This window comes from Centroberyx gerrardi, chromosome 3 (assembly GCF_048128805.1).
Source record: "Centroberyx gerrardi isolate f3 chromosome 3, fCenGer3.hap1.cur.20231027, whole genome shotgun sequence".
In the NCBI taxonomy this organism is placed as follows: domain Eukaryota; kingdom Metazoa; phylum Chordata; class Actinopteri; order Beryciformes; family Berycidae; genus Centroberyx; species Centroberyx gerrardi.
The window spans coordinates 34,191,813-34,215,823 of record NC_135999.1 but is presented as its reverse complement, the minus strand read 5'-3'; the positions used below and the strand labels follow the sequence as shown (position 1 = coordinate 34,215,823).

The 24,011-nt window shown below is 40.5% G+C and overlaps 2 protein-coding genes across 3 annotated transcripts in view; both read right to left on the bottom strand.

Annotated features, from left to right (window-relative positions):
* The window catches only part of hmgb2a (high mobility group box 2a), a 228,958-nt gene that overhangs the window by 65,850 nt on the left and 139,097 nt on the right, over positions 1-24,011 (bottom strand). The gene's annotated exons all lie outside the window — the stretch shown is intronic.
* The window catches only part of wdr17 (WD repeat domain 17), a 43,505-nt gene continuing 19,899 nt past the window's right edge, over positions 406-24,011 (bottom strand). The window contains exons 16-32 of one of the 2 annotated variants that reach the window (XM_071902760.2): positions 23,763-23,893; positions 22,546-22,671; positions 16,324-16,479; positions 14,820-14,884; positions 13,657-13,789; positions 13,336-13,424; positions 12,678-12,777; positions 10,950-11,089; positions 9,244-9,264; positions 8,679-8,790; positions 8,291-8,432; positions 5,871-5,973; positions 5,314-5,415; positions 4,254-4,352; positions 3,672-3,763; positions 620-717; positions 406-525 (exon numbers count right to left, since the gene is read on the bottom strand). In XM_071902760.2, coding sequence (XP_071758861.2) covers positions 406-525; positions 620-717; positions 3,672-3,763; positions 4,254-4,352; positions 5,314-5,415; positions 5,871-5,973; positions 8,291-8,432; positions 8,679-8,790; positions 9,244-9,264; positions 10,950-11,089; positions 12,678-12,777; positions 13,336-13,424; positions 13,657-13,789; positions 14,820-14,884; positions 16,324-16,479; positions 22,546-22,671; positions 23,763-23,893 — 1,829 coding nt within the window. The remainder of the gene's footprint in view (positions 526-619; positions 718-3,671; positions 3,764-4,253; positions 4,353-5,313; positions 5,416-5,870; positions 5,974-8,290; positions 8,433-8,678; positions 8,791-9,243; positions 9,265-10,949; positions 11,090-12,677; positions 12,778-13,335; positions 13,425-13,656; positions 13,790-14,819; positions 14,885-16,323; positions 16,480-22,545; positions 22,672-23,762; positions 23,894-24,011) is intronic. The other variant, XM_071902759.2, reaches the window with a different exon arrangement.

Here is a 24,011-nt window from a genome sequence, read left to right as displayed (position 1 = left end):
TAGTGTGTGCTAAACTGTTAGCATGGAGCACTGGAGCCGACAATGTACCGGGGACTCATGGATGATTTTGGTGTCTATGTGCTCATTCTTTCCCTCTGAGTCTGAATCATCCTCACTTAATCACTGAAATTTTATTATATTATTAGTTTATTTGTTGATGTCACCACATTTGTCAAATAAATTATAAAATACAGTTGGCCAGTTAGTTGAACCACAAAAAATATCATTTTCAGTCCATATTTTTTTCTCATTTTCTTCCATTCCTTCACTCTTTGGCTTTTGCTCTCTCCTCCCCTCTATTACAGACCCATTCTTGTGTGTCCATCCTATGGAGAGGCCTCTGTGTGTGTATGTCTGTTTGCGTGTGTGTGTGTGTGTGTGTGTGTGTATGTGTGTGTGTGTGTGTTAGAAGGGGTTGATGCGGAGTCCTGTCCCCAGTGGGGAGAAGGGGTTGACTTTAGCCCACATTAGAGCATCATTGAGGGAGATGGCTGATTTACCGTCCTCCAGCAAAAATACTGGACCCTGCACATAAAAAAAAACATGAAAATGTTGTCAGCTGTGCAGACATTTCTTTAGGGTAGTTACACACAAGCTAGTAAAACACAGCACCACATACCTGTATTCTGTGTCCAGTGAAACAGGAAAGTTGAACATCTGAGTGGCTGGGTAGATTGGAGCCTGTCACATAGTCTGGACCATACAGGACTAACGCCGCTAGGGGAGGTACGAAATCCGTTTTCAAATTATTTCATTTAATATGTATTCAGTATCATTGGATAGAGAGAAGTTCTCACTGAATATTTGTCAAACAAGCCATTCATGGAAAAATCACAACCGTATATCATCTAGTTTAAAACATGGTGGTGTTATTGTGAGCATGGGCGTTGCAGCTATTATATGAGGGTGGGACAAGTCCCACCCACTTTTTAAAATTATTAGTTTAGACCCCCCCACTTTTACCATGTTTTTGCCATGTCGAAAATCAGTGCATCAGTCTATCCACTCGGCGCTCTTTTCAGAGCGCTGTGTCAGTGCTTCATTATCAAATCCATTCCGCTTGCTTATTGAGAGAATGCCCAAATCAATGAAATTCCATACCACGTTTTCACTGCTACCTTGCACCCAGGCAGATTCTCACATAGCACGCACACACATACACACGAGCGCGCCGCTAACGTTAGCTAGTCATTGATTCCCGGATGCCAGGTAGCTGAGGCCCATTCACACTTAGAGCGACAACTATAAAGATAACTATAAACTATAATGATATGCTGTTGCTCAAGCGTTCACACTACAACGATATCGGCGCCGAATATTCAGAGAAAAAATGGATCATGATTACTTTACCGACGTGCTTTTATTTTACTCGCTCTCTAAAGTAAATAACGACATAGCCGAAGGATTTGGGTTCATGCATTGCCGCAAGAGAGAGGAGATGGCAGATAATAATGCTCTTTTATGGCGCTTTCATGACATTATTGTGCTTTGTTTATATGCAGTGGTGGGTAGAGTACTGAAAATCTATACTCAAGTAAAAGTACAATTACTCCCATAAAAAATGACTCAAGTAAAAGTGAAAATTACCATTTGAGAAACCTACTCAAGTAAAAGTAAAAAAGTACCTGGTTAGTAAATTACTCAAAGTACAAGTTACTTTCCATTTTAATATATTTTAGGGTGTGCGGGCCAGTGCAAAATAATGAAAAAACAGCACTTGTTGATAAAACTTTCTTAGCCCTTTATAAAACAGACTATAAGTCTGTTTAACTCTAGTATTTACAGACATTATCAAAGTAACCAAACCTATTACAGCCCCAAAATGCAGTAGATACCGAATACAATACAATTAATTAAAACTCAGATTTTCTGTTCTGTAGTATTACTCCCTGTGCCAAGACCTCAGTCAATCAACTAGAGAATGAAAACTTCTTTCCATTCACATTTTTCATTTGGGGATACCCATTTGTTGGAAGCTGCCTCTTGTTCTGGGTTTGCTCCGTCATCATCGTATCGTGGTCAAAAGACAGGTGGTGCTTATTTTTCTTCCAGGCAGCTGGCAACTTGGCATCTGCAGTAGAGGTGCTCCTCGCGCGCTCTCCCCCCTACACTCAATCCCCGCATTTAGAGCAGACTAGTTGTAACAAAGGTATAAATGGCAAATGTAGTGAAGTAAAAAGTAGATTACTGGCTCAAAAATATACTCGAGTAAAGAGTAGAAGTACAGTTTAAAAAAAAGAACTAAAAGTACTTGTTCCTTAAAAAAAACTACTTTTTTACTCATGTGCGTTACTTGTAATGCGTTACTACCCACCCCTGTTTATATGAGAGCTAATGGTACTAATGGTCACCAAGTGAAGCTATTCATTTCTTTACCAGTAGGTGACTCTGCACACCACATCTACTGTGGATCAAAGAGTAAAGTCTCCTGTAGCCCACGTTGAGAGAAACACCTGAACGTCACCGTGGCTAAATGGGTTTCAACAGGATACCGGAGGGCTCTGTTGTTACCTCCCGGTCATATTGAAAACATAGGATAATAGCGCATTTGCGGTCAGGTTGGCCAAGAGATTATGCTAGCATCATGCTAGCAAAAGGTAGCGATTTAACTAGCTTCCAGGTCAGTAAACAGCCTTACCACTAATCCCAAGAGCTGTTCCGATCCCGACCGGTATGTCACATTTCTTTTCAACATTTTTAGAGGCGATGGTCTTTGTCAAACAGCGCCGGGTTCCTCTGGACTTCTGTAATCAGTTCCTTGGCAAGCAATGCCATCACTGCAGTGAACTATACTGAATTCTCCCACCCCTTCTTTGTAGAACTTTAGTTTGATTGGTTGACAATGTTTTATCGTTGTCTCTACCGCCAGAAAAGAGATGGAACCAAGAATATAGTTATAGTTGTCGTTTTGGATGTTTTTATAGTTACAGTTGTAGTGTGAACACAGACATTCTATTTACTTATAACGATTTAAATCTTTTTATAGTTATAGTTATCTTTATAGTTATCATTCTAGATGTGAATGGGCCTTGGTGGGTCATACACTGTCACCACAAAATGTTCAGGAAATTGTTAACTTACCGAAAATCAAAGCTTGGCATTTAACTAAATGTTCGTATTTTGTTCGCCTGTTGCTTATAGCCTTCTTGTTTTTGTTACAAAGTCTCTATACGGACTGACAGCATCATAGTAGTAGAAATGATTTGAAAATTAATGTAGTTTATTGGAGAATGCATAGGAGCACTTTGACTACAGTTGTCCTCTCCACTTTACTCATTGATTTGATAACATTAAAGAAATTCATTTAACAGAAATTGCAATTGCATGCAAGCATAAAGAGATCATCAATTTTAAATAAACAATGAGTGGTTATTATTAAAGATGGCTCTGAATTAGTCATCGAATCAATTTCTGTACTTTTAGCTTTTTAATATCTTCAAATATGTGATCTGGGGCCAACCACTTCCTCTGGATGAAATTACAAAATGTACCCATAATTTTTCTCATGCTAGTATAGCCAGATAAAAGTATCAAACCACCTGTTAAAAGGCACCAGAATACAGGAAATGACATCTACTCTGTTAAAAATTTAGAGACCCCTGTTGGATTGTCCCACCCACATTTTCAATGCTTCCTACGCCCATGATTGTGAGTAATATTAGTATTTTTACCAGAGTCTGTTGGCTGGATTCTCTTCTCTAAGCAGTTGAACTCTTCTCTTTGACACTCTGATGGAGGACTGTTGGGGACATCATATATACACCTGATAGACCAGACAGACAGACATCTCTGAATTCAAGTAGTTTCTATCATTGAAATATTAAGACAAACATTTAAATATGATGCCAATGTGCATCAAGCAGAGATGAACAATGAATAAAAATACTTCTATATCTATTGGAAGCGTCAAAGCATAAATATATTCAGCACCACATGGTGGTGCTAAAATAATTTTTTTGGGCACCTATGCTGATTCCAACCCTGCAGCTACATGCAGGGAGATGAATTGATGAATCAGCGTCTGTCCACCTTACGATACTTTAGGTGATGAATATATAAATGAAGTTTGGTTAAGGTTTGGGTTATGGTTAGGTAACTAAAACAACTTGGTTAAGCATTCAACAAAACTTTGGTTGCCTAGTCATAACGTTGTGGTGACGCAATTTGGTTAGCTAGGCATGCCCTTAAGATGCCGTTTCTCACCTCTCATGACAGTGTGTGTGTATGTACATGTGTGACCGTGTGTAACCTACTTGCTGTTAGTGTGTGTGCAGGCCCGCCAGGCATCCAGTTCCACAGACAGCTGCTCGATCTTCAGAGGAACACACACCTCCCTCCGCTTCAACAACTGACTGAGAAACACAGTCACATAGAAAGTGAAATACACAGTGGGTACATTTACATGAACATTAATAATCCAATCTTAATCTGATTAAAGCAACAATCCGAAAACAAATCCTGAACCAACCTGATCTCACACAAATACCTCAAATGAACGTGACTTGTTAACACAAAATTACCTCTTAACAAGCATCGGTGGCACGTAAAGTGTTAAAATTCCGTTTTCCCAGCACAAAATGTTTATGTGAAATAGGCACGACTATAAACAGGAAGAAGTGTCACACTGAAGTAGTGCAGTGGAAAGTAAGGGTGTTGTGGTTGGGTGGTGGATGAGTGTATGCATTTGCCTTCAATGCTGGTGACCGGAGTTCAATTCCCCATTTCTACAGAGGAAATTTCTACCGTAAGTTAAATTTAAATTTTTAGCTAAAGTCTTTCTTATTTAACCATGATCAAAGCCTTTCCCTAACATTAACCAAGTTGTTTTAGTAGACTAACCGTAACCCAAACCTTAACCAAAGTTGTTTTACTTGCCTAAACTTAACCGCTGAAAATGCGGCGTCCAATTCCTGCTGTTGCCACACAATCAAATGTGTGTTGTCACAGAATTAAATTTGGTAGAGAAACGTAATTGTCACATAATTCGTGTCCATAGCACGTAAATCGTGTAATTAAATCGTGATCACGAGAAAAGAAAGTTTGATATCTCGAGGTAATGAGATAATGAAGTTGTGATCTCGAGATAATGGGGTTAAAAATATGAGCAACCATGGCCACTCTCGGCTTCTGTAAGAAGCCACAGACACCATTGAGTGTCTTTATTATTACAGTATGTTTGGCCAGTGCCTACAGTGAGTGCAAAACACCAAAGGTGTCACCAAAATCATGAAAAACAACACTTGTGGATTATTACTTTAAATGGTAGCCAAGTTCAGTCAAGGGTTAATCACACATACAGCCCTGTATGTATACCTTGTGTATTCATAGAGTGCAGGTACGATGCTGGAGTATTGTCTTCTAATGGCCAGCAGAGCTCCAATATAGCCACACAGGATCAGCAGCTCACTGCGGGCTCTACACACACACACACACACACACACACACACACACACACAGAGTTAGATAATGATGCAAAGTCTGACAATGGGAGGGAAGTGACAGGAAGTGTCAAACCTTTAAACCTACTTTGGCACTTTTTGTTTACTAAAATATTCCATTTAGTTACAGGGACAATGTAGTAACATTGTTGCTGTCATGTGGAAATCTTAGTATTTTTAATTAACTTTACATTGTCATGTATGTGTTGAGTAAATTGAATGATCCTGATTAGTGAGGTGAAGTGAAGAGAAGGGTTTACATCAGACAGCAACAATACTTAACACCACACTTCATGACAATCATGAACTCCAGAAGGTAGCAGCTGATGGCAATGGTATGGATCAATATGATGATAATGACGATGATGGTGATTATTATTATAATTATAATACTAATAATAATAATAACAATAATAATAATAATGTTTTTACTCAGTCAACTTGGCCATGATGAGGCAGTCAGTTCTGATGTAACTCAGCAGGTCTAGAATTGGCTGGACACAATCCACCGTCCAATCAGATCCACCCAGCTGTTCTGAGGAGGTGGGATATCAGAGAGAGTTCCTGATTGATCAGAGCTTTATATAGACAGTAAGAAGACAGTTATGATATAGGTTATGAGAACTTGAATTTTACAACTGATATCTAAAGCTGGATGATTTGACTAATCAAAATAGCAATTGGTATGATGGAAAATTTGGATTGTTTTCTTCAATTTGAATAGGTTTCAGAGCCATATTTATTAGAGCCGGATTATACTTTTGAGAGGTGCTGCTATTTGATCCCGTAGTCTTCCAGCAATTGAGCTATGCTAACTGCATGCGAGGCATAAAAAATTACATCCACGAGTTCGTCTGACTCTGGGTAAATAGGAAAAATAGCTAAATCCCTGTAAAACCAAACTATCCATTAACCTACTTAATCTACTTAAACATTTTTTTTAAATTAATTTCTACTTAATTGTCTTACAAATATTTCTACTTAAAGGATAAGGCCGGTGTTTTTTAATGCATCGCTTACCATCAACAAATCCTATGAAAATAACAAAATCAACAATGCGTTTGCTCTACTCCCGTTACTTTCTGACTTCCCACGTACCGTTTTTAGCCGTCAACCCGGAAGTCATTGGCTCCAATTGTAAGCTAAAAACCTTGAAATACAGCTCACAAAGACATAGTTTCAATTTTAAAAATTGCTAACTGTTACCACGAAAAGTCAAGCTATTGTAGTTATTACGAAATCAAATTCAAATGGGAACAAATTCTTCATTACGCCGGGGACTATTTTCGGTGCTACGGAACTACTTTCCTGAGATCGCAAAGTGTTTACAGCCGGCTTATTAAGTTGTTTGAGGAAAAAGTCGGCTGGTCGGCTGCATCGTGATGATGAAATATGCTGCCCAGAGCATGGCTCAGTGACGTGTTTTTAATCATTTATTTAATACAATGGAGTTCTATGGCTGCCAGGCCTGGACTGGCCATCGGGAGCACCAGGAGTTTTCCCGGTGGCCTGGCCTGCTATATGGCCCGCAGGCCGCAGATTAAAAAAAAACAAAAACTTTTTTTTTTTTTGCCCGCAGTCAGGCCACTGAATTTAGAAGCGGCGAGATAGCAAAGATGCTCTATACACAAGATGATGCATTACAAGCTGCGCCAATGGTATGAACTGGTATACACTTCCTGTCTCCTAAGTGGGCGCGGTCACCTCTCCCCCCCACCTCGTTTGGAAGTGTTGTGAACGCTGCGCGCTGTGACGAATACCCGCGTGGCCAATAGAAACGAGGCAGCCAGCCAGGCACGGAAGGCTAAAAGCTGTTGTAATTTTGGCTCTACTCAAGCGTAACCGCCGCTTGAAGATGGATGGTGGAAAAAAGAGTTGCCCACCTCTGCAGGCTGGCAATCAGGGCAGTGAGGGTCTGTCTAAGCCCACCTTCACCCAGCAGCTGTCCATCCCTCCTGACTCCTGCAGTACCTCCAGCTAAGCTGTTGTATATATGTTAATTTGTTTAAGTTTTTTTGCATCTCACACACTTACTCTAGTTTGACACCCATACACTTCATTCAACACCCTGCACCCACCACTGATGAACTGATGCCCACACCTAATTTTCTATTTTGTAAGTACATTAGTTATTTATTTAGTTATTTATTATTTAATAAATATTGGTTAAACGTTAGTCCTTGTGTCGTCTCCCTCCTTAATGATATAATACCTTTGGTTTTATTTGAGGTTCATAACAGTACATTGTACTAAGCAGTTGTTGGCTCATTAGTTTGTGATTCACATGCACTAAAATTCACCAGAATGCAGGAAATGAAGTCTTTGTAACTACAGTTTTCCTGGCGGGGGACCCCCAGACCCCCTGCTTAAAAAGTGGCCTGACTGGGGCTATATTTTGCGCTATATTTCCCGGCCTGAATGATTTTCCCAGTCCGGCCCTGATGGCTGCTGGGACATGGCTTCATTGGGCACTGGCTACATGGGCGAGATTTGCTGGCAAAACAAAATCATTGCTGATTTTGTTATTTTCATAGGATTTGTTGACGGTAAGCAATGCATTAAAAAACACCGGCCTTATCCTTTAAGTAACTTCCACAACAAAGTAAACAAACTCTAAAGAACTCTACTTGAGTAGGAAATGTTGGTACTCTTTCTACACCAGCAAGTTTTTTTTTAACCTTCATTTATCCAGGGAAGGTTCACAGAGCTCCAAGCTCTTCTCCAGCAACACCCACACTCACATTCACACCATTCCACACATTCATACTTGGAGCTGCAATCCAAATCCAAACACCTAGCCTACGTTAGGTAACTACACACATACACACATGTCCAGGCTGAGTTGCCAGTACCTTTAACGTGATCAATGCCTATGCGCAGAGCATTCTCGGGTTCAGAGCTCAGTAGGTGGAATTTAATGGCTGAAAACAAATCTCCTTCAGACATGGCTGTCTCTGCCAAGGCCTTACACTCCTCTAATGGAGGGAGACCACACTGGAATGACAAACAGATAAAATTACAAACACCATAAAATATAGTCATTTTAAACAACCAAAACAATGACATCATCATCAAACCTGCAATCAGCATCATTGTTATTATCACCATCACCGCCACTGACATTCATTGTACATATCATAACACATATCACATATCATAACACCAACAGAAAACATAGAGCAGTCATTCCATTTTATGCAAAAACGACATTTATATTTAAGTGATTGATTGCTGACTCACCCTCTCGTGCAATTGGTTGATTTCGGCAGTACTTCCTGGGTAAAATGCACACAGCTTGGCCAATAGAAGCTTGTTGTCAGGAATCATGTGGAGCAGGTCAGCTGACAGCTCCCTGGTTGTAAACACAGTAAGGATGAAAAGATCTCACAAAGCAAGATTAGTGGGTTAGCAAGCTCACTTTGGTCTTAACCCTGACTTTTTGGTTTCACAACAGTGGCTCACTTTAGGGCTGGGTCCACTGCCATGGAAAAAAAAGTGAGAGACTCATTTTTTATATATTGGTAGAATCTGCTTTGTCAAAGTCCTGTCTCCCACCTTTTTTCGCCTATTTACAATTATTGATAAACATACTATTTTCTTTGTTCCATTGGCATAAGTTTCCTCCGACCAGATTTCGGTGTTCCACTTGTTCAAACTGAAAGGTTTAATAACATAAAGAAAGCGATTCACTTAACCTCAATTCAGCAGAATGATACATTTTTTTATATATTGTCAGAATCTGCTTTGTTCCTATTCGTTTATGTTAGAAGTGTGATTTTCTTGACCTGTTTCACCATACAATGGCAGTGAATGGAGAGAGAAAAAACTGTAATTCTCCAATCTCCTCTTCCGGAGCCCCAGAGCAACAAATAACAGAGAATTGCAGATTTTGGGGTTTTATCATGACCAGGAAGCTACACAACCCAAGGTACTATCAAAGTTCAACATCACTTTAAGTGGGAAGGAGGTTAGGGATAACTGGACTGACGTGTGTTTTTTCACTTTTACTTTTTATTCCTCAACACACAGTAATGTTATTCCAGAGGGAGGCATGAAAAGGTTAAATGGGGAATCCTTGTTAATTTTTCTGATGCACCTACATCTTTCTAGGCTAAGGGATGTTAGGAAATCCCCAGGCCTAGACGGGCTCCCATTGGAGTTTTTTTTAAGATGTTTCTGCCCAAACTGATAGATCCTATGCTTACCATGTTCAATCATGATTCACTGGAACAAGCTCTCATTATAGTTTTGCCTAAACCTGGCAAGGACTCTAAACTCTGTGCCTCATACAGGCCAATCTCAGTGCTGCCCAGTGACTATAAGGTCCCTTCCAAAATCTGAGCCTTACTGGAAAAAGCTTTACCAGACTTAGTAGATATGTATCAGACTGGATTCATGGAGTACCACCCATCTGTTGACAGTGTGAGGAGGTTCTTTAATAACACTGCTCCAAAACTGATCCAAAACATATCCAAACAGTATAGCAGTATCATCAGATGCTGAAAAAATGTTTGATCGACTAGAATGGTAGTACTTGTTTGAAACTATGAAAAGGATAAACATTGGCCCTAGATTTTTAGATTTAGTCAAATTGTTCAACAAACACCTGGTAGCCCAAGTACGGACTAATAGAAATGTACAATGTTGGAGACACCATCATACCATATGTGGATGATGTTTTGGCCCTGATATATCGGTCCCATCTCTTATAGACACTTTGCATGTAAATAAGTATGGGACTTTCTCTGGTTATGGAATTAATTTAATTAAGAGACATGCCATTTCAATGGAGCGCCAGAAATTTAACCTATCTGGGCCTTCAGATACTGAACCAGCTAAAGAAAGCTTTCTCCCTGAACTACACTCCTCTGCTCAAGAGAACAGAGGACAATGCTAAGAGATGGAGAACACTTGGTTACTTGGGAAAATTAGTTGCATGAAATTTTTTTTTTTTTTTTACCAAAGTAAACTGAACCTCAACCAGGTCTTGTTCAAATGCAATCAGTGAATGAAGCATTCTGATTCTTACTTCTTCTTGTGAAACCCACTCTTTATGTGACCTCCTCTACATTCATGTACCATACATGTTACTATGTGATGATAATTTCAGAAATACCTACATGTATAAAAAGTCAGCTTTTCAGGATTCATTCCAATGCACATTTGCACATCTTTCATATGCTGTGGCACTTGACTGCAAATTTGTAAATCTGTAAGACTTCAAACATCTGTAAATCTGCAAATCTGTTAATAGTCATCCCAGCAATAATTCTATTTACCTAGTAGAAACTCCAGTAGCATAATGAAGTTGCTCTATCTTTAATATTTTCTTATCCTAGGATCTTAGGGTTGTGCTTGTTTAGCACACAAAAGACCATTAGAACATTCAAGTCAAGGGTACAAATTAAAAACACCAAAACTGGAGTTACAGGATTTCACACATGAACAACAGAATAAACATACACTACTAAACACGCATGAATTAAGTTTTCTGATTGGATGGGGACTCACCAGGTAGGTGTGGTCATGTACTTCCTGGCCAAGAGTTCCAGGCAGTAAGCTGTGCTCTGATTGGCTGGCTCTCCTAGGGCGACGCCTACACATACGGCCAACTCCAGCTCATTACCACGGATCAGACTAGACAAGGCTAACTGAGAACACAAACACATACACACAGGTTTTGGATCTAACGTCAGTGTTTGACCAAAACTTTACAATCAGTCATGAAAATACAGGGTTGGGTGGCAAAGGAATACTGTATTCTGTTACATTACCTAAAAACATGATATAGTCTGATTACAGATTATAGAGGAAGAATTTAGAGGATGACTTTTAAAGTGAAAGCGAGAAAAACAGAAGGTCATTGAGACAGTGGCAACAACTTCATAAAATGTGGCACAGAATATGTGTTTGTATGCAAATCTGAAAAATCTCCTGAACACGACGGTTATATGTAAATAAATGTAATGAATGAGGTGCCATTTAGGACATAATTCAAATTTTGGCTTGCACATACAACTACTTTACCTCCCAGACCCTCCCATATAAACTACTGAAACACACACACTTTACTGAAAACCTCTCACATTCCATACTAAACCACTCTTATATATATTATTGAAATTGAAAATGTTCACACACACACTAGTAAGACCACTGAAATATTCTCTTAATCACTACTGATATATTATATGCTCATATATACTACTTAATATTCACCATTGAAATGCTCACACATATACCACTGAAAATAAACCTCTCGCATGCACTACTGAAAACCTAACTCACATATACACTACTGAAATTTAACCTCTTACATACACTACTGAAAACCTACCTCACATACAGTATATACTATTGAACTTTAACCTCTTACATACACCACTGCCACTTGAGCTAAGAGCTAATTTTAATTAATGTAGGCTACTTGGCAACTTCTACATTTATTCTCAACTCCCCCGTGGAGCCTACAAATAGCTTTTTTGGAGACATTTTGACATACCCCCTGTGGACTGCTTGTTAGCAGCAAGAGGCTAGCAATCATTCCCAAGTCAACCGACAGCTGCCTCGTGAACCAATATTCTCTGCAGGTCCAAGTATTGCAGGTGTGTTAGATAGGTCCAAAATCAATGAACTTATCCTTTAAGTAGATGTCTTCATGGGGGATAGCTAACTACAACAGATCATCCTCAACCAACCTTAACTGGCCATGGTTGTGGCATTTATTTGTTTATTTCTTATGAATCTTTTTCATAAAGCAGCTGAATCTGAATATATTTGGATTTACACCAATCAGTGTTTTTGTCTCCTGGATTTAGTTCTCATTTATTTCATCTTCACTTAAATAAATAAATAAATTGCATGCCAGAGTTCCCTTGTGCCACGCCGTCAGGCTTCCTAGCCTGCTTTCATTAAGCCATTCATTTCTGAGATGCATTTGCACATCTGTGTGCAGTGACTTCCTGACTGAATAAGTTTACTAGATCACCAACAATATAAGCAACCAACAGTAAGAGGTGGAGTGTTGGCCAGGTATGTGCTGGTAGTGTAAGGCACAGCAGGGCTGGAGCAGTACAACAGTCAGTGTTCAAATGTTTGAACGGTTACATAGGGGTTTCTAGCTGACAAGAAGATTTTTTTAAAGCTACAATTTCTGCACAACGCACAAACAAATGCAAACCACATTCATACTCATGCACGCATGCGCACACACACACACATACACACTCAGATGTGTACCTTAATGTTGTCTATAGCTAGGTGGCAGCATGCTGCCAGGACAGAGCAGCCGTCTTGGAAGTACCACTCAGCCAGTTCCTCACATACCCTGTGGAGGAGACTGGACAGAAACAGAGCTAATTCAGCCTGGGACTGTGTTTATACAGGCCTCAGCATCTGGACTGTTTCAGCTAGGGTCAGACTGATATATGGGGCTGATATTGGCCTCTTGTTAAAAATCGCACATTGGCCAGTCAATGTGGTCCACCTCTGATATGATGGAGGTTCCTACCTGACCTCAATCTGTGAATGAGAATGTGAATGAGTCTGTAAAACCTGCAATGAAATGTAAATGCTGCCTAAATGCTGTTTCAGAGGCTTTCCCACCCTGACCTTAATAAAATTCCAGGGGAAACACTGAATACTTGGCCTTTTTTGGCGTAAAAATGCTTAAATTTTAAGATATTGAATATCAGCAAAAATATTGTATACCGATACCAATACAGCGAAACCCATATTGGTAGAACCCTAGTTTCAAGTCCAGTTCAACTTGAGTAACTTCAATGGTAAACCCTTGAAAAAAAAAAAACATGTCAATATTCTTAATCTACTTATTCTAACACTTTACAAGAATTTTGCGTGCGTGTGTGTGTGTGTGTGTGTGTGTGTGTTTACTTACCCCTGGTATTGTTGTCTGTTATCCACATCATTGGTTGTGTGGTTGATGGTGGAGCTCTGAGGTGCATGGATGTTCCCTTCACACGCTCCCTAGGAATAAGCAACAATAATATTGATCATCTTCAACAAAATCATCGACAACATAATCTTTGCAGTCATCATTTACCATCATCATTATCACCATAGCCATCATCATTCTTATTATTTTTATCATCAGTATTCCCTCTTAAAAACTTCCTCCCAGCAACAATGCTGAAAAACACTATTACTGGGCATCTCATCACTCCATCAATGCAATCAATCCTTCCCTCCCTCTCTATACCTGTGCTACTAGCAATGCTTCGTTAAGTTGTCCTCTGCCAGTGAAGAAAGTCACTAGTTTTTTTATGTCTCCTGTGGCAATGCAGTAGGGGATAGCATCATCATTATCCTCAGCCATCAGTTGGTCAGCTCTCCTGGGGAACCAGGACAAGAGTTAGACTTGGAACACTTTGCTGAACCCGCTGAACTAAAGGGCAATATGGCTCCACATCAGCTGGTCGGCTCTCCTGGGACATAAGCAAGTTATAATTCAACAGATACAGTTAAAGAACACTTTACATGAACTCCAATACACATACTTAACCGAAGAAGAGTTTTATAACAGCTACATGACACATTCATGAATCCTCATTCAAACCATAGCTTTCATTAACTGTTCATGTAATACTAGCATAAGTCCTCTGTGATTTAGTTCAGTTCAGTTCAGTTCAGTTTAGATCTTTATTGTCCCTCGAGGGGAAATTTGATTTGCAGTAGAGGGCAAAAACACAAACACAACATACAAGAAGACATGGGACATTAATCACAACAGTTACAGCAAACCCAATCTCGGAACCCATCGTCTATCGGTCTGACGACGATTAGACTCTGGGTGCGACAGCCAATATTTCGGGGTTTCCGGTGTAGCCAGCGGACATCCGGGCCTAGACTTCCTCTTCCGTGCGCCGTCATTGTTTACAGTCCGATTAGCAACTTGAGACGCGAGAATGGAGTTGGAGTTGAGAGACGACGTCTACAACCTATACTTTTTGTAGGTGTTGTAGGTCCAGACGACATTTCGGCTAATCTCTATAAACAGATATCTGCATATGAGATGTCGTCTCTCAACTCCATTCTCGCGTCTCAAGTTGCTAATCGGACTGTAAACAATGACGGCACACGGAAGAGGAAGTCTTGGCCCGGATGTCCGCTGGCTACACCGGAAACCCCGAAATATTGGCCGTCGCCCCCAGAGTCTAATCGTCGTCAGACCGATAGATGATGGGTTCCGAGATTGCAGCAAACCTAGCAATTCCCATTTTAACTGAAAAACATGCATTGGCTTAAACTATGGAAATTTGTGTTTGCGTTTTAAAGACAGTCTATGCTATTTGTTAAATATGTATCCTATATTATTGTATTATTAGAAAAAGCTGAAAATGAGATACATGAAACTGGACTTACCTCTGCATGAGTTTCTTCCAATACTTCATGGAGACTCCTGGAGCCACTGATAATGCTTTGTCCCACTGAAAGAGAGAGAATCATTCTGATTCTCCATTACTTTCCTATTTATATCAACATTAGTTTCAACTTTAGAGCATGTAGAGCATTAGAGGGCAATGCAGCAGCAATTGTCTACCCCATGTGATTTAGTATTGATCTATTTGTCAATGGAGAGCACCATAAAGTTGTATGTGGTTAAGTGATTAGCACTGTCAATCATAGGCTACAGTATTACAATACTTCTCCCTTTAGTTATTTTCTCCTCAACAAACCAGGAGAGGAGGCTCAACAGGTAAAGCAACAGCCTCTCATGTGGAAGATTGTGGGTTCAAATCCAGGCTTGTCTTTTCTGAAGTCATAAACTGCCAAGAAAAGGATAATTTTCGAATAGAAAGTTTGGCCATTGTGAATAACTTAAACAATGTGCAATGAACAATATGGGTGCATAGTTGTTAAATGATAACCTTGACAAAAGTCACAGGCTAACACAAAATTAGCCATAACTAATCGATTGTGTGTCCAGTCTTGACAAAACTTGTCTGTGTGTCTGTCTGTCCACCATGTCTACCTTCTGTAATTTTTTGTCTACCTGTCTGTCTTTTCAAAGTGTGCTTTGACCCCTCAAACGCCACTTGCGGCAATATTTTTTCTTTGTTTTAATTTTCTTCTTCTTAATAATAATAATAATAATAGTAACAATGATAAATATTATTACTATCATTGAATATAACTAAAGCTAAGAACACTGAATGGTTTGCCAGAATCTCTTTGGGTTTACCAGGTCTGTCTGGCAGCCTCCCCTGCCATCTGATCCAACTCACCACCAGATGGTGATCCATCACCCGAGTGTCCAGAACATTTGGCCTAAGGTCTCAAACAAGTACAAAATCGATCATCGGCCTTTGGCCCAATGAGCGGTGGTAATATGTATACTTATAATCCTCTTCATGTTCAAACATTATGTTTGTTATGGACATTAGCTAAGAAAGAAAGTATACACTGTAGCTCCCTTTTAGTGCGTTCTTGTATAGCACCATAAAGTGACGTTTCAAGCACCACTGCTCTTCTTCAGACTTGACTCTGAAATAAAGCACCAAAAGGGAGCTACAGTGTGCATACTTTCTTTCTTAGCTATTGTATTACTTCTGGGTCCAGCACCTGCCTAGAATGGTTCCTGGATGTGCGTAACCAATCCATATTTTTTGTTTGTTATGGACAATCCATGGCTAGCAAGTCCAATAACAACATACTACACAGGTTCAGATTAACAAGACCATTCTTCCCAATCACGCCCCTACAGGTTTCCCAGTTGTCTGAAATGCTGTTAGACGTATATGCACAAACAAGAAAACTTGTTTGCATTTGTTTGTATTTGGGCTGTTAGATATTAGGTCACATGCGTTCTTGAGAGGGGAAAAAAAGTACACACGCACACACACACACACACACACACACACCCTACCTGTCCCAGCTCCACCATTAATTCACAGTATCGTTGGATCTGTCCCAGTCTCAGATGGATATCTGCTGCCTCTTTCAGCCTCTCCTCTTTACTGGGAGCTCCAATACCTCCTCCAAATTTAGACATCTTGACTATAGTAAGCTCCTGGGCCTCAGACTAGAATAGAATAGAACAGAATAGAATAGAACAGAAGAAAATACAAAAGAACAGGTAATTAGTATTCATGTAGTCTATGAAGATAGTCAATGAGATAACTGCTCTAAACTGAGAGCTCTTCTACGAGCTACTTCTGTGGTTCTGTGCTTCAAATTCTGTCTAAAGATGACAAGCTGTGTAAAGTTTAGGCATCTATTCTACAGATAGACATGGAGAGTCAGGGTGTGATGTAAAAACACACTACTGGGTGATTTCTCATCCAAGCCATGTACTTTCTAGAATATCTGTGAGCCTGTGCGCACTGAGGATTTTGTATGGGGCCATTGGGTGCCAGGTTCTCAAATAGGATAATCCAGCATCAAATATAGAAATTTAAATAAATACACGTGTATCCGTGTGGAAAATATTAAATGGACACAAATAAATGATATATATACTTTATTCTCTGTGCTTAAATAAATTATTTGTTTTATTTATTATTTTTGCTATTTTTATATTTTCTTATTTTTAACCTTCGCATATAAGACAGAAATCCTTTTGGACGGCCCCAAAGCCAAAAGGGAAGAACTCTCCACAAGACTCGGGAGCCTGAATCCCTGGACCAAACCAGAAGTAACAAGCCTTTGTGTTATCTATCTATAGATTCTGTTCTAAGTTTTAATTCCCATATAAACAAGGTGACCAGAACAGCATTATTTCATCTTAGAAATATTGCCAAGGTGCGGCCCTTCCTGACCCAGAAAGATGCTGAAAAGCTAACTCACGCGTTTGTTACAAGTAGACTGGACTACTGCAATGCCCTCTTTACCGGCCTCCCTAAAAAGTCTATTGAGAGGCTTCAGCTTATCCAAAACTCTGCAGCTAGACTTTTGACAAAAACAAGGAAGGGAGAGCATATCACTCCGGTTTTAGCTACATTGCACTGGCTCCCAGTGTCCTTTAGAATTAATTTTAAAGTTCTTCTACTTCTACTACAAAGCTCTTAATGGCTTAGGACCGGTCTACATTACAGAATCCCTGCTGTTCTACATTCCATCAAGAGCCCTCAGGTCTTGTTTGTCTGGTTTGTTAGAACAAAACCCCACTCAAAAGAACTGAGTAAGCTTGAATCTAGGAACTCAAAAGAGCTAGATGGCAGAGCTTTATCTAAGAGCTAGATGATAGAGTTTTATCTAGGAACTCAAAAGAGCTAGATGACAGAGCTTTACCCTGTATGATTCTCATCCATCCATGGATGGTGAGGTTTTTGACCAAGAGGAGAATCTATGATTCTCGTCTGCCTTAAGGCCTTGACACTCCAAATCGACATCAAAAAACCAGTGGCGACGAAGGCCAACTGTCGCGTCGCCTCACGTCGCCTGTGTCTGGTCCAAAAAGTTGCACTTGAACACACCGCAAAGACTACAGCCAATGGCCAACTAGCACGTACGTTCTGCGCCTGCGTGAGGGGAAATAACTCTCCATACTAGCAGGTGGCGGTAGTCTGTGTTCGTCATTCAAAAAGGGAAACCGGAAGACCTAGGACTGCGGATATACAAACCGTAAACAAAGCAGCGTTTGCTTACCATTTTCACACCACTCTCGCTCATCACAGACGGTTTCGCTACTTCTAATCGAGAATATGTCTGATAAGAAGTTGCAAATGGCACTGGCGTTGTCAGCCCTTGGTCTTTTGGTTGTGGAAGAAGAAAGGAAGAGGCGGAGGCGAAAAATAAGGAGAAACCGCACTAAATGGGTGAAATCATGGATACTCCAGCGACAGGCTCAAGGGGCTTTCCCGAACCTGTGTCGAGAGTTGGAGATAAATGAAACCTCCGATTTTAAAAATTTCGCTCGGCTCTTTCCTGTTCAGTTCCACATGTTGAAGGAACTTATCAGTCCAATCATCCAGAGGCAAAACACGAACTACCGGTATTGTATCTCCATGGGGGAACGTCTGATGATTACACTGCGCTTCTTGGCAACAGGTATGTGTATTTAACATTACAACACTTTTTAAGTTTGTATATTATGCTTTTTAAAGTTTGAAAAGTGCTTGGATTTTGAATAAAGTGCTTGAACTTGCTTGAAATTTATTATATAGATAACTGAGTTATGTGCTTGTTAATATTTACAGGAGAAAGCTTCAGGAGCCTTTCTTACCAGTTCCGAGTGGGAGTATCAACAATTCGGCAATTCGTTCCTGAAACCTGTGGAGCAATCTACCAGGTTTTAAAAGATAAACACCTGAAGGTATGTGTGATATATCTGTTTTCTTTTTTAGATACTTTGAGGTTTATAGTGCAGTCTGTAGGCATTTGGACAGCGACACATGGCCACATGACTACAAGTTATCAAGGGTCTGACATATGAAACTAGCTGACATATGAAACTAGCCTTCATGGGTTTTACATTGTATTTTCTTGTTTTTCAGTGCCCGGACACAGTGGAAGAGTGGCAGCAAGTAGCCGATGGATTCCAGGCTCAGTGGAACTTCCCAAACTGCCTAGGTGCTCTGGATGGGAAACACGTCAACATTCGCCCCCCACCAGGAACTGGATCAACATTCTACAACTACAAGCATACATTTTCCATAGTCCTAATGGCACTGGTCGACAGCAGTTACAGGTTCCTGTACGTAGATGTTGGTTGCAATGGGCGGATTTCAGATGGCGGAGTGTTTGGAGGATGCTCACTGCAGGATGCCCTGGAGAATAGAACATCCAACATCCCTGCCCCTGCACCACTTCCTGCTTCTGACCAGCTGGCTCCTTATTGCATTGTGGCAGATGAGGCATTTCCCTTGAAGGAGTACCTCATGAAGCCATATCCGAACCGCAGGCTATCTGTAGAGCAACGCATCTTCAATTACAGGCTGTGGCGAGCTCGGAGGGTGGTAGAAAATGCTTTTGGCATCCTAGCCAACTGTTTTCGAGTCTTTCTAACCACCATTAACATTCAAGACACTGCCAAAGTGGAGGACATTGTTCTGGCTTGCTGTGCTCTGCACAACTTCCTGCGGACCGAGAGCTGTGACCTATACATGGCAGGAATCGTTGACCAGGAAGGACCAGATCATGACACTGTCCCAGGAAGATGGAGACAGGACTCTGACCTACGGCAGGCCTCCCTGCCACACACAACCAATGCTACAACACGAGCCAAGCAGCACAGGGATGAACTATGCCGTTACTTTATTTCTGATATCGGTGCGGTGCCCTTTCAGTGGGGCAAAATATAAATGTGTATGCCTATCCTGTTTCCTATCTAATGGATAATGTGATATGTTATTTTCCAGAAGTTGACCTTGGTTTCAGTTCTAAGGCTATAGTCTGAAATTACAAAATAAAGTGTTTGCATTATACTATCTTGTCTGGTGTTCACTCTTCACGCCAAAGAAGTGCTATTGCAAATACCCTTTATCAAAGTCAAAGTGTTTTATTATCAAATGTGCAGTACAATGGACAATGAAATTCTTATATGGCAACGATCAACTGCGTAATACAGCATTAAAAAGAAATATAAAAAAAGTAAAAAAAAAAAAAAAGTAGGTAGTAAAAATATAAAATATAAGTGTGCAGGAATTATTTACATTTACATCTCTGTTACAACTGGTACTTTGTTGCCACATCCAACATTACAGATGAGTAAACTGTCTGTCAGAGGTTACTAATGCCAGGCTCTGGTCCACCGAATATTTGAAGAGGCAGCTGTCCACCTCGTGCTGGAAATGTGGCAGTAAATGTGGGGGCAACTTCCGCATTCTGTGTTCAATGTTTTTGCAGTAGGCGGAGATGGCATCATTGTGGTCTTCCTGAGAAGCTAACCTTTCCAGGGTTTTACCAATGGTGCGCATCAACTTTGTTGAGTCCTCACTGGCGGACTCGTCCAGCATCTTCCTGCTGCGCTTAACCCGAGGCCTCGGAGTGCTTGACTGGCTGGAGGTGCTTGTCAAAGGCTCCTCACTGAGATGTGTCGGTGTGGACTCTGCTCCACAGATGATGGATTCTGCTAGGGGAGTGCTGGGCCTTGGCTCAGCCTCAAAGAAGCAGGGCTCCACTGGGGTGCTGGTCCAGGTCTCATTGATGGTGCCATCTGAGGGTGAATCAGAATCAGCAGCAGCCGCCGAAGGTTCCTTAAAATAATATAAATAAATTAAATGATGGGATAATGGGAGAGTGAAACCAAGTTAACATATGAAAGGCTACATGTGAATAGAGGGGTAGAAACCCCCACCTGGACAATCAGTGGCCACTCCACTTCTTGCAAATTTGTATTTACATTTTTAGCAGATGCTTTTTCGCAGAGAATCCCACTTCTTCCTGAGCTCTTTCTCTGAAAGACAAAGCCAACTTTTAAGCATTGTGCCTAGTTAGCATGTCCAATTCATGTCTATATGCAGTGCCAACAAAGGTTATTTTTGCTCTTCTTGTTGCGACAGGACGGATTCAAGACGCTAGTTAGCCAGCTAGCTAGCACATAATAACAACACAACTGCCTGTTCCATAAAGCGAGTTTACCATATGGAACTGAATCAACTGAAAATGAGTCAGACTCTGGCGGTAAACAGAAAAAACAAATGATATTTACCGTGCGCTAGTGAACAGAGTCAGACTCTGGCGGTAAACAGAAAGAACAAATGATATTTACTGTGCACTAGTGAACAGAGTCAGACTCTGGCGGTAAACAGAAAGAACAAATGATATTTACCGTGCGTTAGCGAACAATAACACAAACAATTCCGAACAGTTTCTGCTAAAGAAAATCTTACCTGATATAACAAGTTTATTTTCGATCTCACGCCAGAGTTCTGTTGTCACCACTCAGTTGGCATAACCTTTTTCTGTAATGTCGTACAGAGCTGGCCTCTCCTGAATCATGCTGATCAGTTGGTCTTCAGTTTTTTCATTCCAGACGGCCATGTCGTTATGAAAATATTTGCGTATTGGAATAGAGATGGAGAATGGAGAAGAGCCTTCTGTGTGTGCCCTCTTGACTTCGTCGTTTGCTTGCTTTCGTCACTTCCGTTTCTCTTTTTGTGCCAATCAGAGTGATCTCTCTCACCGACGGGCTCCGCCGCCGATTCAATATGCTCAATCGGCCGAAAAGCCGCCGACAGGGGTCCGACTACTGCCAACGGTGCGGGACACACCGCAAAAACTAGGGACACAGACGCTTACCGACGGCCCGACATTGGCCGATGGCCGACCGTCGGCCTGGTGTGTCAGGGCCTTTAGGCAGTGACATCTGACGTAAATATCAGATCAAGAGTAGAATCAGGAAGGACAGGGGAATAGAAAATTATAAAAGGAAAACTATAAAAGGAAAGAAAAACATATGGGTTCACTCACAATATGCATCTAGAAGCGGGAGTCAAAGAGAGGATTTGATGTATGATTTGTTGTGTTCTTTTATCTTTCTATTTTACTTGATTTGATTCTTTTAATGCAATGCATTTTGCTTGTTCTTTTATATGAATTATATCTTTTTATCTGTCTTTTATCTGCCTTCTATTGATGTAAAACACTTTGAGCTGCATGTTGTGTGTGAAAGGTGCTATACAAATAAAGGTTATTATTATTATTATTGAAATATTTACCTATTTATGTGTCTGTTTAGGCTGTTTTATTCAATCATGCACATATCTATTCATTAATCTATTTACCTATTTTGTGATTCTCATATTAAGTATTTTCCTTTCCTTCTATTTTATTTTATTGCTCCAACATTATAATGGGAGGGGGGTGGCTAAAATGCTAGGTGGGTCTGACCATAGGCTCTGACTTGTCATTGGCTAATCATCCTAGTTGTTGAGGGTTTGACTCTGCGGCCGCATTCCAATCGGCCACCAGGGAGCTGTGAAGACACTCCACAAGAAAAGACAAACTTTCATCAAACTGCGGTTTTGAACAAATAAGTACTGAAAGGCTTGGTCCAAGAAGGCTATAGGCATAGTGGGTCATTCCTATGCTGGAAATGTGAATGGCTCAGCTGGGATCCCAGTTGAGGGTAGATGAGCAGGTGAGCTTCTTCACATATGGTGCCCTTACTTTTCTAACAGTGACTCAGGGAATCAGAGTGACTTACTGTTTTGAATCTCAGCAGGTGTTTCATGTGCATGACTCCCTTGCTATAGCTGGGTGGCAGTAGTGAGTCGTCCTGTCCGTTGATGACTGACACCAAGTCCCACATGTTACTACTGCCTCCTGGAGGCTGGTGGAGTATAAAACGCAGACACACACACGCACGCACACACACACACACACACACACACACACACACACACACACACACGCTGATCCATTAATTCAAATTCAAAAAATTAAATCAAACACCATTTAATGTTTTTTTCTATGTTATGTTCTTTTTTTAAAGATTATTTCTTGGTCATTTGCCTTTTTTTTATGATCAGTATTTTCTATGGAAAATACGACTATGACTTCATGTCGTTACTGTGTTTTCAAGGTGAATAGGAAATGACACGGATAAATTACCTAATTCCACTAACGTTACTTAAATACCACAAGATGACTTCACCTACCGGTCTGTAGGGCAGTGAAGACGAGTTACTGTCTGCAAATCCCCGTTACTAACTGTGGAATGTTAAGTTTCACTTTTGTTTTCACACTCTGTGGATTGAGTTCAGTGCTGCTGGTCTGCTGTCTGTACATCTCCAAATTACAGACATGACATGATGCGCACATCAGGCGCATTAGAGATTGCTTTAGATCCGTTTATATTCACTGACCAACTTTTGATTTTGTGCCTCTGTATGGGAGACACTGCATCTCACAGTCAAAAACGCCCTCTAGAGGCCATCTGATGAAGCACATCATCTCACTAAGCGTTACCTGACTGACTGACTGACTGACTGACTGATTGACTGACTGACTGACTGCCTGACCTGAATTTGCCTTGTGATGCCCTCGGCTGCACCGTGGGAAAAAGACACAAAATGCATCATGGGCAGAGAAAATGGTTCATAATAAACTCTTCAATAAAAGTCAGGTAACACAAATTTCAAGACTAATTCCAATTCCATTTGTGCTGTTTAGAATGTATATCTTCAAGGAGAGATGATGAGCTTTAGCTTAGCTTGGCTTGCTCACTATGACAGCAAGTGATTCCATGGGAGCTTTTCAAAAGACTACATGAGAAATCTACAATAAGTCTCTCTATAGATAAGGTACCAGGACAGTATCAAACTGCATTCAGTGTCTTATATTGAACCAAACACTGAGCTTAGCATATCATCATATATCATAACACCACTAATGATAAAAGAGTATTCAAAATGTAGTTACCGAAAAGCACTCAGAGAACCAGCGTAGCTTCTTGACCCTGATGTCTGAACTCAGTTTGTCCAACTCCTGTTTGATGTCTCTAGACACTTTACCACAGAGCAGGGGAGGTGAGCCAGGAACCATGGCTCTGTCTGGAGAGGGACACAACCTGCCTGGTTAAATAAGGCTCAGGAATAGAATAGAATAGAATAGAATGGAATAGAATAGAATGGAATAGAATAGAATAGAATAGAATAGAATAGAATAGAA